This window comes from Pan paniscus, chromosome 14 (assembly GCF_029289425.2).
Source record: "Pan paniscus chromosome 14, NHGRI_mPanPan1-v2.0_pri, whole genome shotgun sequence".
NCBI classification, from domain to species: Eukaryota; Metazoa; Chordata; class Mammalia; order Primates; family Hominidae; genus Pan; species Pan paniscus.
In genome coordinates this window covers 50,927,940-50,943,793 of record NC_073263.2, presented here as the reverse complement: position 1 = coordinate 50,943,793, position 15,854 = coordinate 50,927,940, and the positions used below count along the sequence as shown (strand labels likewise).

At 43.1% G+C, this 15,854-nt stretch overlaps 2 protein-coding genes across 14 annotated transcripts in view; both read right to left on the bottom strand.

The window, feature by feature from the left end:
* PHF11 (PHD finger protein 11) overlaps nt 1-8,604 on the bottom strand; it is a 34,728-nt gene extending 26,124 nt beyond the window's left edge. The window contains exons 1-2 of one of the 7 annotated variants that reach the window (XM_063595963.1): nt 7,150-7,607; nt 6,534-6,695 (exon numbers count right to left, since the gene is read on the bottom strand). In XM_063595963.1, the coding sequence (XP_063452033.1) occupies nt 6,534-6,545 (12 nt within the window). In that variant the 5' untranslated portion in view covers nt 6,546-6,695; nt 7,150-7,607. Of the gene's footprint in view, nt 1-6,533; nt 6,696-7,149; nt 7,608-7,646 lie in introns of those variants that run through there. The other 6 variants (XM_063595962.1, XM_003809822.6, XM_008962115.6 and 3 more) reach the window with 6 other exon arrangements.
* A 153-nt stretch (nt 8,605-8,757) lies between these two features.
* SETDB2 (SET domain bifurcated histone lysine methyltransferase 2) overlaps nt 8,758-15,854 on the bottom strand; it is a 50,962-nt gene continuing 43,865 nt past the window's right edge. For all 7 annotated transcript variants that reach the window (XM_055096775.2, XM_055096772.2, XM_055096773.2 and 4 more), the window contains 3 exons: nt 15,117-15,457; nt 12,851-12,939; nt 8,758-12,025 (listed from right to left, as the gene is read on the bottom strand). In XM_055096775.2, coding sequence (XP_054952750.1) covers nt 11,908-12,025; nt 12,851-12,939; nt 15,117-15,457 — 548 coding nt within the window. In that variant the 3' untranslated portion in view covers nt 8,758-11,907. The remainder of the gene's footprint in view (nt 12,026-12,850; nt 12,940-15,116; nt 15,458-15,854) is intronic.

Genomic DNA, 15,854 nt, shown 5'->3' with positions numbered 1-15,854 from the left:
TGCTTATAGCATGTCTCAATAGGACCAGTCACATTGTACGTGCTCAACAGCTATCTGTGGTGAGGGGCTCCTCTAGTGAATAGTAGAGCAGAGGACGTAAAGAAATGTTGTGAGATAGAACTGGTGTCTGCAAGAAGCTTACGAAATAAACAGGGAGACTAAATAGCAGTTAGGAAAATAAAATGGCAGAATTAAGTGTCACAAAGTGCAACTGCCAAGTGAGTGGGAATTCCAATACACGCTAAGGAGGTAGCCGAGGAAGTGCTCCTCGTGGGAAGGAGTATTGTCAAGGGCAGGGGCCTGGAACTGGTACAACCTGGAGAGAAGGGAAAGGTGGGGTGGGTTGGGGTATGGGGTAGGAGGAACACTGTAGAGGGAGGCAGCCATATGGGAAAAGGCCCAGAGATCGGAGCTGAGACAGTAAGGCAGCCAGGCTGAGGAGGAGAGGCTGCACAGGAAGCTGGGAAAGGATTTGAGAAACGTGTTGAAAGGCTGCCAAGGAGGATGTCTGAGCAGGAGAAGCACATGATGACAAAGTTGTTTAAGAAGGTCAATCTTGGTCGGGCACGGTGCTCACGCCTGTAATCCCTGCACTTTGGGAGGCCGAGGTGGGTGGATCACAAGATCAGGAGATCGAGACCATCCTGGCTAACATGGTGAAACCCCATCTCTACTACATTAAAAAAAAAAAAAAATTAGCTAGGCGTGGTGGTGCATGCCTGTTATCCCAGCTACTCGGGAGGCTGAGGCAGGAGAATCCCTTGGACCTGAGAGGCAGAGGTTGCAGTGAGCCAAGAATGCGCCACTGCACTGTGGCCTGGGCAACAAGAGTGAAACTCCGTCTCAAAACAAACAAACAAATAAACGTATTATCAAGGTACAGTTAGGACAGAAGGTTAGATGATGAAGTCAAAGGAAAGAACACGAAATGCAGAGAGAAGTGGATCATAATCTGGACTTACGAATGTAACATGCAGTAAGGTCACAATCCCATTTCTTCTCTAAGGCACTCATGTCCTTAGCCCATTTTTCTGTTGAGTTACTATTTTCTTATTGGTTTATAACGTCAGGGTATTAACCCTTTGTTAGTCATATATGTGGTCTTTTAACTTTGTTTATAATATTCTTTGATATACAGAATATTTAAATGTTTTACTTGATGAAATTACAACAATCATTTATTTTATGATTTCTGCTCTTGGGTGAGATGGACATAGAAAACACTTACCTCTGTTTTCTTCTAGAATTTTAATTTATTTTAATTAATCAATTTATTTATTTTGAGACAGGGTCTTGCCCTGTCACCCAAGCTTGGAGTGCAGTGGCATGATCATGGCTCACTGCAGCCTCAACCTCCCCAGCTCAAGTGATCCTCTCACCTCAGCCTCCAAAGTAGCTGGGATTACAGGTGCATGCAACCACATCTAGCTAATTTTTAAATTTTTGTGTAGAGGAGGGATCTTGCCATGTTGTCCAGGATGGTTTCGAACTCCTAGGCTCAAGTGATCCTCCCTCCTGAGCCTCCCAAAGTGCTGGGATTACAGGCATGAGGCACCATGTCCTGCCTTAATTTATTTTTAGAATTAAAATATTGGCCGGGCGCGGTGGCTCACACCTGTAATCCTAGCACTTTGGGAGGCTGAGGCGGGTGGATCACCTGAGGTCAGGAGTTCGAGACCAGCCTGACCAACATGGTGAAACCCTCTCTACTAAAATTACAAAAATTAGCCGGGCATGGTGGTGGACACCTATAATCCCAGCTACTCGGGAGGCTGAGGCAAGAGAATCGCTTGAACCCGGGAGGAGGAGGTTGCAGTGAGCTGAGATTGCGCCACTGCATGCTAGCCTGGGCGACAAGGGCGAAACTCCTCAAAAAAACAAAACAAAATGAAACAAAAAAAGAAACTATTCATGAACATAGAATAAATTGTTTTGTAATGTATGAGATGGGAATCTAACTTATATTCATAATGGTTAGCCACTAATTTAAAATCTCCTTTTCATATAGTTGGATCTGTTCCTCCTGTGCTTCTGTTTTATTCCATTGAACAATGCTACACTTAAAATTTTCAATGTTTTAGAATATATGTTAATATTTGACAACACAAAGTCCCCTGCCCTAGGATGAAACTGGGGGAAAAACATCCCAATATTCTAATCACCTCAGACCCAAAATCTACTTTGATAGAATACTGTGTTCTTATTAAAGGACACTCAAAACAGACATTAAAATTTGTAAAGTACAGGCTTAAAAAAAGCCAGTGGGGCTGGGCGTAGTGGCTCACACCTATAATCCCAGCACTTTGGGAGGCCGAGGCAGGCGGATCACCTGAGGTCGGGAGTTCAAGAGCAGCCTGACCAACATGGAGAAACCCCGTCTCTACTAAAAATACAAAATTAGCCAGGCGTGGTGGCGCATGCCTGTAATCCCTGCTACTCGGGAGGCTGAGGCAGGAGAATCGCTTGAATCTGGGAGGTGGAGGTTGCGGTGAGCCGAGATCGCACCATTGCACTCCAGCCTAGGCGACGAGAACAAAACTCCATTTCAGAAAAAAAAAAACAAAAAACAAAAAACAAAAGTTGGTGACTCCCAAATTAAAAGCGATACTATCTGACAGGATATGCAGCTGCCTCTTGTTGTATAAGGGCTGAACATTTTTGTACAACATTGCTTGTTTCTGTGCACTGGGCAGAGCTGTCAAGTCACTGATACCTGAGCTGAGCTCCCAAGTACTTGGGTTCCAAGAGTCTTGGCATCTGGGAATACAGAGGTGGTTTGTATTCTCTGACAACGGGGAATACAGAGAAGAACAAGACAGATATGCTGACAACGCTGCTGTGCTAGACCCTGAGTTTGTCTTCAGTGCAGATGGATTAAAAACATGGGGTGGGACCCACAGGTTCTCCCTAGTGGCTTTTTCCTGCTAAATCCCCCCATATCACAGTGTCCTAATGGATTTCGGCTCTTCTAGCTCTTTTAATCTTCTAGACTGGAGGAAGTGTGTAATTCTCTGCAGTTGGGGGAGTCACACTGAGGACTTTTACACAGACAGGCATCTCTCACTATGGGAGTCACACTGAGGACTTTTACACAGACAGGCATCTCTCACTATGGGAGTCACACTGAGGACTTTTACACAGACAGGCATCTCTCACTATCTGAACTCTTGCTATGTGTTATCTGAAACTCATGGACCACATAAATTTGGACAGTTTGGTATCCCTCACCATCTGAACTCAGGAACTGTAAGATTCAGAGAGGGAGGGATACCTAAAGGTGTGTCATGGAGGCTGAGGTCTTTTAGGGAAGAGCCCATTGGTTTTCATCAGTAGCTGGGACCAAGAATAGTCAGCAGGGCTTTCCAGGCTCCTTTCTAGGGGGGTTTAGCAACCCTGAGGACTCACAGAGCCTGACCCGACAAGATTGCAGAATTTTAGAATTCTCACAAATGAAACTGAGAGCCAAGAAAGTTTATACAGAATGAAACCACAGAAAGATCACAAGCCTGGAATATAAGAACTATGACTAATTCAAACAACACAGTGATTCTTAATCTCTCCGGCAATCTGCAGGCCCACTTCAATGTGGAAATGGATTGCCAAGGCTCTAGCTTCTACTCTTAAAGCCCTCCAGCCAAGGGTAATACACCAAGGGCACAGAATCTGGGGTAGCCAGGAAGCATGGTCAAGGAACACATTCTGCCACTAAAGAAATGGGTGAAACAGTTGGAATGGGATTCACTAATCCTATCATTTCATTTAGAATCCCCTTCCAGTATAGATTTGTTCTGGACTGGTAACTAATTTATGGTGCTGGTTTGGAGATTTCCTCCTTTCTTCTCCTTTTATCATTAGTGTTTACTGCAATTTACTATTTTAGTTCTTCCACTGTTTGCTGGATGTGTAGAAGCCAATTTTATCACTGGTCCAGTGAATGCCTACCTGAACTGGATACAGACCAAAACAGTAGACATTACCTAGAGGCTTGGCAAGGAACTTGGTAATGGCCTTGGAGAATGAATGGTTCTATCACATTATCTCAGGATGAAGTGGCTAGATATGACTTTGGCAGAAGTTGAGTGTGACTGAATTTGGTTTTGGTATAGCTAGAATTCATTACTGGGAACAGAATGCATCACTGGGAACATCTTTAGAAGGTATAAATAGGAATAAGGATGTGTGTGTTATAGAGGAGGGACCATGGGGAGTCTAAGGATAGGATATTCAATGGACTCCTTTAGGGTATCTGTTCAGCTCACAATGATGCGTACACAATGACCCCCAGCAGGCATGTTTGTACTTCATTCCTCTAGACATAGCTGATAGTCCCAGAGGACCTGCCCATCTCTCAGATATACAGAATTCAGGATAGAAGATTTCAGTTCAGATTGGACTGGTTTCTTAAAGAAGAAGATGTAAAAACTGAGAGGCTGCAAGGGCAGCCATCTTCTATACCATCACAGGAAAACTGGATCAGAGAAAGAGAAGAACAAAGCAGATACACTGAGAGATGCAGAAATAAGAGATAAAGGAGAGTGTTGTCAAAGTTTATAATGGCTTCTCAGGTCCTAGTCCTCAGCCCTTTCTGTAAGATGCTAAAGCATCCATGCTCTGGGGGTCTGTGAGTCTGGTTTTCCTGCTTACTACTAATAAGCATCCCTCATGCTTAAATTACATCAAATTGTTTTTGTAGTACTTGCAGCCAGTTCGTGCTTATTAACACTGGAAGGACCATGACTTGATCTGTGTGTGTGCACTCACATGTTTATATGTGTGTGTGCCCATGTGTGTTTAAGAGAAAGACAGTGCTGGCAGCGGTGTGGAAGGTGGACTGCCTTACCCTCAGGGTCTTTTACCTAGTCTATTCCAGTGATCTCTTGTCCTTGTCTCTATTTTCCCTGTCATGATCCCACTGCATTCTTTATATTACCATCAGAATGATCTATCTGAAATGTATTACGTTACTGTCAAAATGATCTACCTGAAATGCACTATGCTACTGTCAGAATGATCTACCTGAAATGTACTATGCTACTCTCAGAATGATCTACCTGAAATGTGCTAGGTTACTGTCAGAATGATCTACCTGAAATGTACTAGGTCACTGTCAGAATGATCTAACGGAAATGTACTAGGTTACAGTCAGAATGATCTAACGGAAATGTACTAGGTTACAGTCAGAATGATCTATCTGAAATGTACTAGGTTACTGTCAGAATGATCTACCAGAAATGTACTAGGTTACTGTCAGAATGATCTATCTGAAATGTACTAGGTTACTGTCAGAATGATCTACCGGAAATGTACTAGGTTACTGTCAGAATGATCTACCGGAAATGTACTAGGTTACTGTCAGAATGATTTACCAGAAATGTACTAGGTTACTGTCAGAATGATCTACCGGAAATGTACTATGTTACTGTCAGAATGATCTACCTGAAATGGACATCTGCTCACATTTCCCCATCACCTACAGAAGTCAAGCTCCGTAGTGTTATATACAAGTACATTCATTCCTTCAACAAATATTTAATGAGGACTTACTATTATTTAATATTTAATGAGTACCTACTATGTCCTACTACTACTACTAGGCCAACCAGTCTAGGCACTAAGGATAGAAGAGAGTAAGACAAATTTACATGCCAGTGGCCAGTGGTAGAGACAGGCATTAAACAAGTTTTGTTTTGTTTTCCAGGTAGTGATAAGTGCTGTAGAGAAAGAATAGAGCAGGAGAAGGAGGTAGAGAGTGACAGGAGCAGGGGCAAGGGGTGCTCTTTTAGACAGGATGGGCAGGCAAGGTTGAGGGAAGCTGTATATGAGCAGACACCTGAATATGATGGGGAACTAATATGGGGTAATGTGGCAATGAGCTTTCCTTGCAGAGAATAGCAAATGGAAAGATCCTGAGGCAGGGACAGCTTTGGTGGCTTAGAGGACCTACAAGGTAGCAGGGTAGCAGAGTCATTAAGATGGGTAGGAGTCAAATCAGATAAGGACATGGGGTAAACTGCAGGCCAGGCTCACAGATTGTTCTGAGAGTCATGGGAGACTATTGGTGGGTTTTGAGTAGGATAATCACATTTGCTTTTTGTTTTTCAAAAAGCATTTTGGCCGCTCTGCAGGCCTGCCTGTATTAAAGGCTAGAATAGAAGCCAGGAAAGCAATACTCCAGACAGAAGATCATGATGGCGTAGGCTTGGGTGGCAGTAATGGAAGTGGTGAGAAGCAGTCAGGCTCCAGATACAGTCAGGCTGAACACAGAACTGGCTGGCCTGACTGATGCATTAGAAGGGGTGTCGGGAGGAAAGAGAGGCCCTGAGGAGCCACTAAGGTTTTTGCAAGGAGCACCTGGGCGAATGGAATGGGCTGGTGGTTGAGCAGGTTTGGAGTACCTGAATACAGTGGAGGAAACAAGAATTCTCTTTGGGACATACTCAGTTTGAGATCATTTCAGACATGGAAGAAGTTGGTTATACCAGTCTGGAGTTTGGGGAAGAGGTAAGGATGGAAGCGCATCTCCCGTGACTTACCTTACAGTCCATATGTATACCAATGAATGAAATATCCAACTGATTGGCTTGTGGTTGCCACGTATGATGTTTACGTATGACGTTTTGTGGTTTGGTGCCTTTGTGTCATCCTCTCTGCTGGGAACACCCCTTCAACTTTTCCACATTTGGCTGAGTCTTGCCCTTTAAAGGTAAGCCCAGGAAACATGGAGAAACCCTCTCTACTAAAAATACAAAATTAGCCGGGCGTAGTGGCACATGCCTGTAATCCCATCCACTCGGGAGGCTGAGGCAGGAGAATCGCTTGAACCCGGGAGGCAGAGGTTGCAGTGGGCCGAGATCGCGCCTTTGCACTCCAGCCTGGGCAACAAGAGTGAAACGCCTCTCACAAAAAAAAAAAAAAAAAAGGGTAAGCCCAGCCATCCTCTCCTCAAAAAGCTTTCCCTGAACACTGGGAGTCAGGAGTCTCTCATCTGTACCTCTGTGGTTCTGACCTCCTCATTAAAGTTGCCTAGTAGAGTCTCTAGGGCAGGGTCTGCCTAACTCATCTTTGAATGCTCAGGACCTTGCCCTGAGCCTGGCACACCGTTTGGAGCTATACACACACGCAAGGGCAGGAACACATCAGAAGACCCACCCACTCAAGTAGAGGGCCGGGGAGGACTGGAACGACTGGAGAAGGGGAGACGGGTTCCAGTCACGTCCTCCGTGAACGTGAGACCCAGCTCTTCCCTCAGGGCCGCCCCCTGCCTCACCGCATCAGGGCGCTCCTCCACTGTCCTGGTTTACCGGTGAGCGGAGGGGCGCTAGGAGAGTTGACATCGGTTGTGGTGGAAGCACCGGGCTGTCACCCGCGGGGGAGGTAAACCGAAGCGTGCCCACCACTCGCGCGAAACCATGGGCAGTCAGAGCCACCTGTGGAACTGGCCTGGGCCGCGCCCTGTCCTCTGGCCCCCTCCCCCACCAACAGGCACGCGATTGGTGAGCCAAGTTCGTCCAGCGCCGCCCCGGCGTCTGGGGCCCCGGCCCGGAGTAGGGGCAGGTCGGGCCCCCATGCGGCCACGACCGGAAGGCAGGCCCCTTGACCGGGCCCGTCGCTGCCCAGCCCCGCCCGCCCGTCCCCGCGGTACACACCGGTGGGAAGGAGGAGCGCCTCCTGCGCGGGCTGGGCCTCCGGGCTGCTGGCGCCGAGCACCCTCTCGGGCCGGGGCGGCGACGCCTGGGCCATGACTGTGCTGCAGCTGCGGGTGGCGGCCGGATAGCGAGATCCCGGAAGTGCCCCAGCTGCACTAGGTTTCGTTTTCTTAAATCTGGGCTGTCGCTTTGAGTCACTAGCCGGCCCGGGGAAAGTTGGGTGTGCAGAGGGGTTGTCACACACACTGCTCCAGATTCCAGTCTACTTAATTTGAATAGCTTAAAAAACCCAAACGCCGGGAGCAGTGGCTCACGCCTGTAATCCCGGCACTTTGGGAGGCCGAGGAGGGCGGATCACGAGGTCAGGAGTTCAAGACCAGCCTAACCAACATGCTGAAACCCCGTCTCTACTAAAAATACAAAAATTAGCTGGGCATGGTGGCGCGTGCCTGTAATCCCAGCTACTCCAGACACTGAGGCATGAGAATCGCTTGAACCGGGAGGCGGAGCTTGCAGTGAGCCGAGATCGCGCCACTGCACTCCAGCCTGGGCTACAGAGCGGGACTCCGTCTCAAAACAAACAAACAAACACAAAAAACAAACAAACAAAAAAACCCCAAACGCCAGGCTTCCCTACTCCACCCCCCACAACTCAGCGGGAGAAACAATCACTCTCCTGAGGGTTCCTCCTAAAAACTATCATACTGGCCGGGTGGGCGCGGTGGCTCACGCCTGTAGTTCCAGGACTTTGGGAGGCCGAGGTGGGCGAATCACGAGGTCAGGAGTTCGAGACCAGCCTGGTCAACATGGTGAAACCCCGTCTCTACTAAAAATACAAAAATTAGCCGGGCTTGGTGGCGGGCGCCTGTAATCCCAGCTACTCGGGAGGCTGAGGCAGGAGAATCGCTTGAACCCGGGAGGCGGGGGTTGCAGTGAGCCAAGATTGCGCCACTGCACTCCTGCCTAGGCGCCAGACTAACCAGAGAGAGCCAGACTCCCTCTCAAAAAAAAAAAAAAAAAAAAAAAAAAAAAAAAAAAAAATTATCATACTGAGTTTGGCTTAAATAAGCATATCTTAAAAGGACGCAGAATTAGCCGATCCTAAATCCAGTTGCCAGTAGCAAGCCTTTATTTAGCACCCACAGGGTACAGAGCACCATACAAGATGAGGTTTTCAGTGAATCTAACATAAATGCATATAATTATAGTTAAAAAATAAGTTGTTCTGGAAAAAAGACATATAATAGTTGGTGGTTTGCTGAGGAATTAATCAAAGGAAAACTGGAGGTCTTCCACTTTCAGCAGGTTGTAAAGAGGAAGACTGCCAACTAGGGATAGCAGAAGAGAGAACATTAAGAAGGACAATTTGTATAGTCTTGACAACTATGAAATGAATTGCAGAAGAGTGTGGGGTCTGCAAAACAGGGAAGTGAGCAGACCCTAGCAGCCAATTTTTTTTTTTTTTTTGCCCTCCACGCAGGAGGATGAAAGAGTATTTCTTGCCAGGCCAAAATGAAAGGCCCTTTATAAAGAGACTGACATTAGGGTGTTCCCCAGCAAGATAGCTCAGGTAGGTCATAGTAAAACAAACAGCCCTTTACCACACTCTCAGCTTACAGTAAGCTTTTTGGTGTTCCACACTTAAATATGAGTAGACTACCAAGACCATTAACTCTGAGGAAAGCCTATAATGTGAACAACCAAAACAAACATACAGGGGAAACAAAGAAACAAACCCTGGAGGACACAGATTATGCCAAAAGAATACAGAGATGCATGCATGTATGTGTATGTATATGTGTGTGCATATACATACATAAACACACAAACATCTTCAAGGAGATAAAATACTGCAACCATGAGCCAAAATAGGATGCTATTAAAAAAAAAGAATATTCGGAGAAGGGGAGCGCTTATAAATTAAAAATATGAGACAATATGAGACTAGAAAAATAAAATGCAACAGATGAACTGGAAGATTAAATTGAGAAATGCTCCTAGGAAAAGGTCCTAGCAAGAAGACAGCTGAAAGTTAAGAGAAAAGATAGGAAAATTAGAGATCAAATTCTGGAGGTCTAACATCTGGAAAACAGGAATTCCAGAAACAGAGAAGAGATGGGAAATCATTAGTTTCAGACTGAATGATCCCACCAGGCACCTAGTACAAAGGATGAAAATGGACTCTTAACAGGGACAGAACATTGAGACAAAGATAAACCTATAAGCTTCAAGAGCGATAAAAATGGATTATATATGCAGAAGAGAAGGAACAGAATGGCATTCAATTTCCAGTAGTCACCCTGGAAGCCAGAAGACAGATTTTCAGACTCCACAGCAACAGCACTGAAAGCTAGCAGATGTCTTCAAAACTGGGCATGGAGACCACTAAAGAATCCTGTATCTTGCCAACCAAAACAGCAATCAAGTATAAGGGTAAAATAAAGACACTGTCAAACACACAGAGATTCAAAACATTTACTTTTCATTTTTCCTTTTCAAAAGCTATTGGAAGAGCTTTACCAATATGTGGAAGAGTAAACCAAGGAAAAGAAAAATAATGGGATCTAACTGGAAACAGATCCCACATAAGAGACAAAGTGAATCTCTGGGGTACTGATGGAAGATGATGGCTATGAACCAGTCCAGACTAAAGCAAATCAAGATTTTAGGAGAAATTTCTCCAAGAAGATAAAACTGACAGAATACCTCATATTTCTAAAGGTCAAATGGACTCCACAGGCAGAGCTCAAAGAAATACTGGCTGATCCATAATACTCCCTTTTGCACAAAAATAGTTCCCGTACTCATCAAGCTTTTTTTCCCCACCACTTCATTTTAGTGCATTGCCTGAAATTCCTGCGTCTCTATGGTGAATAAATGGATTTCTCAACTTTCTTCATCTGTAGGTTGCTGGGCTATGGTTTGCTCCTTTTCCTAGCTGTCTGGTTTCCCAGTCTGCTTGGGCTTCCCAGTCCCCTTTTCCACTAGATAGATGATCAGGGCCAAGTAACCTATGGCAAAGTGCTTACTCTTTGCCTTTTTTCTGTAAAAAAAAAAAAGATTTGCAAATCATGCCCAGGAGATACCAAGGGGCTGTTTCAGATTTCATAGTTCAGAATTGTTTTCGTGTGTGTGTGTGTGCTGTGTTGTTTTTTTTGAGACAGAGTCTTGCTCTATTGCCCAGGCTGGAAGTACTGTGGTGAAATCATGTCTCATTGCAGCCTTGACCTTCTGAGCTCAAATGATCCTCCCACCTCACTCCTGAGTAGCTGGGACTACAGGCACATGCCATCATGCCAGGCTAATTTTTGTATTTTTTGTAGAGACAGGGTTTTGACATGTTGCCCAAGCTGGTCTTGAACCCCTAGGCTCAAGTAATCCACCTGCCTCGGCCTCTCAAAGTGTTGGGATTACAGGTTTGAGCCACCATACCTGGACTTCTTGTGTTTTTTAAGTGAAATTTTTGCCCAGTACAATTACTTCTGGCCTAAATAAGCAACGTGTGACTACTTTCTAGGTTTCCTTTTCAATAACTGTGTCTTTATCTAGAACAAAAATATTCAAGTTCCTCCAGGTTTCTATTCCCTCTTCTCCTGTTTTTATTGAAAGAGTAGAGAAAATCTGTGGGAAAGAAGACTCATTTCAAAGAGTTTGTCAGAATCTTACTTACAGAAGAGCTTCTCCCTCTCCCCACTCAAATGGTTGATGGGACAGTGTTTTATCGATCCAGATATTGCTTCTCCAACAAGTGTTAAAATACTTGGGAGTAATATGCATAAAATTAGATCCTCAGGCGCTGTTGCCCACCTTGTAGCTCATAATGGTAAATTATTTGCCAGGAATTAAAAATCAATTTTGTAGGTAAAAATGTGAAATTTAGCTCTTTGGGGGGGCAGGAGCTAAAAGGTAACAGTCACAAAAGCAATTAGAAACAGCTGAGTTCTGTTATGACATTTGTTTCTCTTAATATATGATTTGTAAATAAATTATAAATTGTACAGTGGTATTTCATATAAAATATACACTTCCATCCTACTCATGTAAAGTAGCACAGCAGTGAACAAGATACCCTATGTGTATGAAAATATCCTAATTGTGTTCCTGGAATTTCTAAGTCACACAAATAAAATCTGAAATAAAACATAAACCCCATGACAAAGGAAAACGGAGGGGAATTACCTTGATGGACCTAGACCTTCTTTTGCATGGCTTTAATTTCAGCCTGATAAGCTAATTTCACAAACAGGCGTTAGTTACATATTTATAATATTTTTTTTCTACATTTATTAACCCCACATTGGCAGAAGATTTCCTTCTCAGGCACAGTCCCAGCTTCATAGCCATAATCCCATGTTAGCTCTGTTCTTGCTTTCACATACCTAGAAAGCAGAAATTTGAAAAGAATCATAAAATACCCTAAATAACTACCAATGAACCAAATTACATCAATTTTCATATTAACATTAACCATCCTCAAAAATATGATCTGTTCTCTCACCCAACATCCACCAATTAGGAATGACCTTTTATTAAGAATAACCATTTGAGTTTTATTTCAAATCTACTAAAATGTTAAGTAAGAAGGAACCTATCAGTATGAGGAAGACAGTGTATTTTGCCAACAGTGGGACCCAGTCATGTGTTGAGGCCTGCAGTGTGGAAGTAGCTGGGGAATAGCTCTGAATTAAAGATTATGTAGCACTCTGCATCATTTATCCCGAGTGGAACTGGGTGATACCTGATATCTTCAGCCCTTTCAGGCATTCATTCTAAATGGGAATAAGAGTCAAAATTTCAGGTGTGCAAAATCTTATGGAATAGGAACAGTTTAGGATAATTGAATATTCTACAGTACCAGATATTTGGGGCTATAGTATATATCTTTAAAAAATATTTTTCTATTATAATTATCATTTTTTGAGACAGGGTGCAAACTCTACATCTTGGGCTCAAGTGATCCTCCTACCCCAGCTTCCTGAGTAGCTGGCCACGACACCTGGTGAACTTTTTCTATTTTTTTTTTTAGTAAAGACAGGGTTTCGCCATGTGGCTCTGGCTGGTCTTAAACTCCTGAGCTCAAGCAATCTCCCCACCTTGGCCTCCCAAAGTGCTGGGATTACAGGTATGAACCACAGCACTCAGCCCTCTATTGTTATTTTTAAAGTCACAATTTCAGAATTAAGTAAGCGAAATCAATTTCAAACCTGTTAGTGAAGAATGCCACCAATGGAAAATTCCTGTTGTGTGTTTCTACAAAAACATTCTGTACCGAGAGATTTGGGCAACAACTATGCTGTTAAATAAAAATAAACACAAAGGTTAGAAATAGCATAAAGTCTGATGCCTTGTGCTTTTGCATTAGAAAACCATTCTGTTTTTAATATATCACCCTGATTTTGTTTTTTTGTTAATGTATAAAATATCACAGCTCCTGTTAATAGTGGGAACCCATTCAGAAAAGCCCTGTTCTGACGCTCTTCTATGTTGCTGGCAGAAATGCAAAAATAGGACAAATCCCTATAAAATATGTCAATATTTATCATTATTATAAATGCATTTGTCTTTTGATTCTGCAAGCTCATATCTAGAATTGTATTCCACAGATTTATCTGCATATGTTTCCATGTGTAATTATTCATTGAGCATTGTTTTTAATGCTAAAGGTTTGGAAATAACCCAAATATTTGCCTAAAGCAGATTGGTTAAATAAACTTTGGTACACAATAGAATTCTATGCGGCTATAAACAAAAGCATACAAATAAAAACAATTTGAGAAGCTCTGGGTATTAATATGGAATTGCCACAAGATTTTTTTTTTTTTTTTTGAGACGGAGTCTCACTCTGTCGCGCAGGCTGGAGTGCAGTGGCATGATCCTGGCTCACTGCAACCTCCACCTCCCGGGTTCAAGTGATTCTCATGCCTCAGCCTCCCAAGTAGCTGGGATTATAGACATGTGCCATGACACACGGCTAATTTTTTTTGTATTTTTAGTAGTGATGGGGTTTCGCCACGTTGGCCAGGCTGGTCTCCAACTCCTGACCTCAAGTGATCTGCCTGCCTTGGCTTCCCAAAGTGCTGGGATTACAGGCATGAGTCACACCACGCCTGGCCTAATATATTGTTAATTTGAAAAACAAAGTATAGAACAGTGAATATAATATGCTATGTTTTATGTGAAAAAAAAAAGGGGGGGGGGCGGGAGAAATAAGGCCAGGTGTGGTGCCTCACACCTGTAATCCCAGCACTTTGGGAGGCCGAGGCGGGCAGATCACTTGAGGTCAGGAGTTCAAGACCAGCCTGACCAACATGGTGAAATTGTGTCTCTACTAAAAATGCAAAAATTAGCCAGGCATGGTGGTGCACACCTGTAATCTCAGCTACTCAGGAGGCTGATGAGGAGAATTGCTTGAACCTAGGAGGCGGAGATCGCAGTGGGCCGAGATCACACCACTGCACTCCAGCCTGGTGACAGAGCAAGACTCGGCCTCAAAAAAAAAAAAAAAAAGAATAAAAATGATGACCTACAGAGAGAAGGTGGAGTCGGGGCATGGGAACAGGAGCACAGTACTTCTCAAGGTATGGCTTTTTTTTTTTTTTTAAACAAAAAGTTTTCACAAAGTAAGTTTAATATGAAGATGTACAGAACCTAATTTTTACATCACTGTAACAAACAAGCCTTTTGGAGAGGAGATATTGTAAGCAACAAATTTCTTTGCTGAAGATAGCCATTATGTATCGTCGTTCCGAGGCTTCTAAATAGATACCATTTCCTCATATTAGCACTATTCCAGTATTGCTCTGTTGCCCACTAGCTGCCATCTCCACACATTCATCATGTGATTCATTAACGCCTGTAATCTCAGCTACTCAGGAGGCCGAGGCATGAGAATTGCTTGAACCCCAGAAGCAGAGGTTGCAGTGAGCTGAGATTGTGCTACTGGTGACAAAGTGAGACTCTGTCTCAAAAAAAAACAAAAAATAAAAACCAAAAAACCATTATATTGTGGCAATCTTTCCATATTAATACACCATTAAATCCCTGCAGTATTCTTTGGACATATCTGCCACCATTTAACTTCACTGATAACTTCCTAGCCATACATTTTTTTCAACTCAGGTAAGTGAGCTTATTTAAATCTGATATATTTAAATACTTTTCTTATACACCATTTCTTACAGTTTTTTAAAAGCAAATGTTTACTATGTGCTAGGCACTGTTCTAAGCACTTAATGTTAATTCATTAGATTCTCATAACATCCTGAGACAGTTATCATTTATCCCTGTATTACAGAGGTAGAAAATGAGGTATCAGAGGTCAAGTAAAACATCCAACCGTATACAAGTGGAGGACTGGAATTCTAACCAGATGGTCTGACTTTAGAGTCTGTTTATTTTCCTCATAATTTTGTTAAGTAGCACAGAAAAAAACAGTTGTTCAGAAATAGGAATCTCAGCCCTTATACTCACATTAAGGAAGCGGCCGACATTTCCTTCTTTTGTGGCATCCAATAAAAACACATTCCCTTTATTGAACTTTGTTAGAGAATCAGATGAAGTATTCTTGGTTTCACTTAGCAACTCTTCATCACAAAAGACCTGCTGTCTTTGACATGCTGTAGATCGTCCCTCTTGGGGTTTCTGAATTTGAACCTCAATTGCCTTTTTAATATTCTGATTATCCAATGTGGTCGCCTGGTTACATCTGCTCCTTGGTGGAGTTTCTTCTCTATATTTAGTTATATCTATCACATCTGATTCAATCAGCAGATTATCTTCAAACTCATCAACATGGTTTGAACTTGAGTCCTCTAATAGACATTTTGGAAGGAAACATCAGGAAATATACTTGCTGAGCAATAGTGCTGAAATTAACAACACTAATTAGATGCTAGGTGCTTTAATTATCAATCCTTACAATGTGTTAGGCAGGTAGTATTATTTTAATTGTATAAAGGAAACTTTCTCTGAGGGATTAAGGAATTCATCTGACCCACAATAACGAGAACTGGGGTAACAAACCTAGAAATGTTTGAATCCCAAAGTCTGCCTTCTTTCTACTATGTAACAATGCCTTTTTATGAATCTACATCTTGCTTCTTCATTATTATATTTAATCTCTACTCTTAATAAACCGACTTTCTTCTCTTTAATTCTGGAATCTGCACTTAAGTATATTCTAAACAAATGTAACAGAGTGGGTGTTTT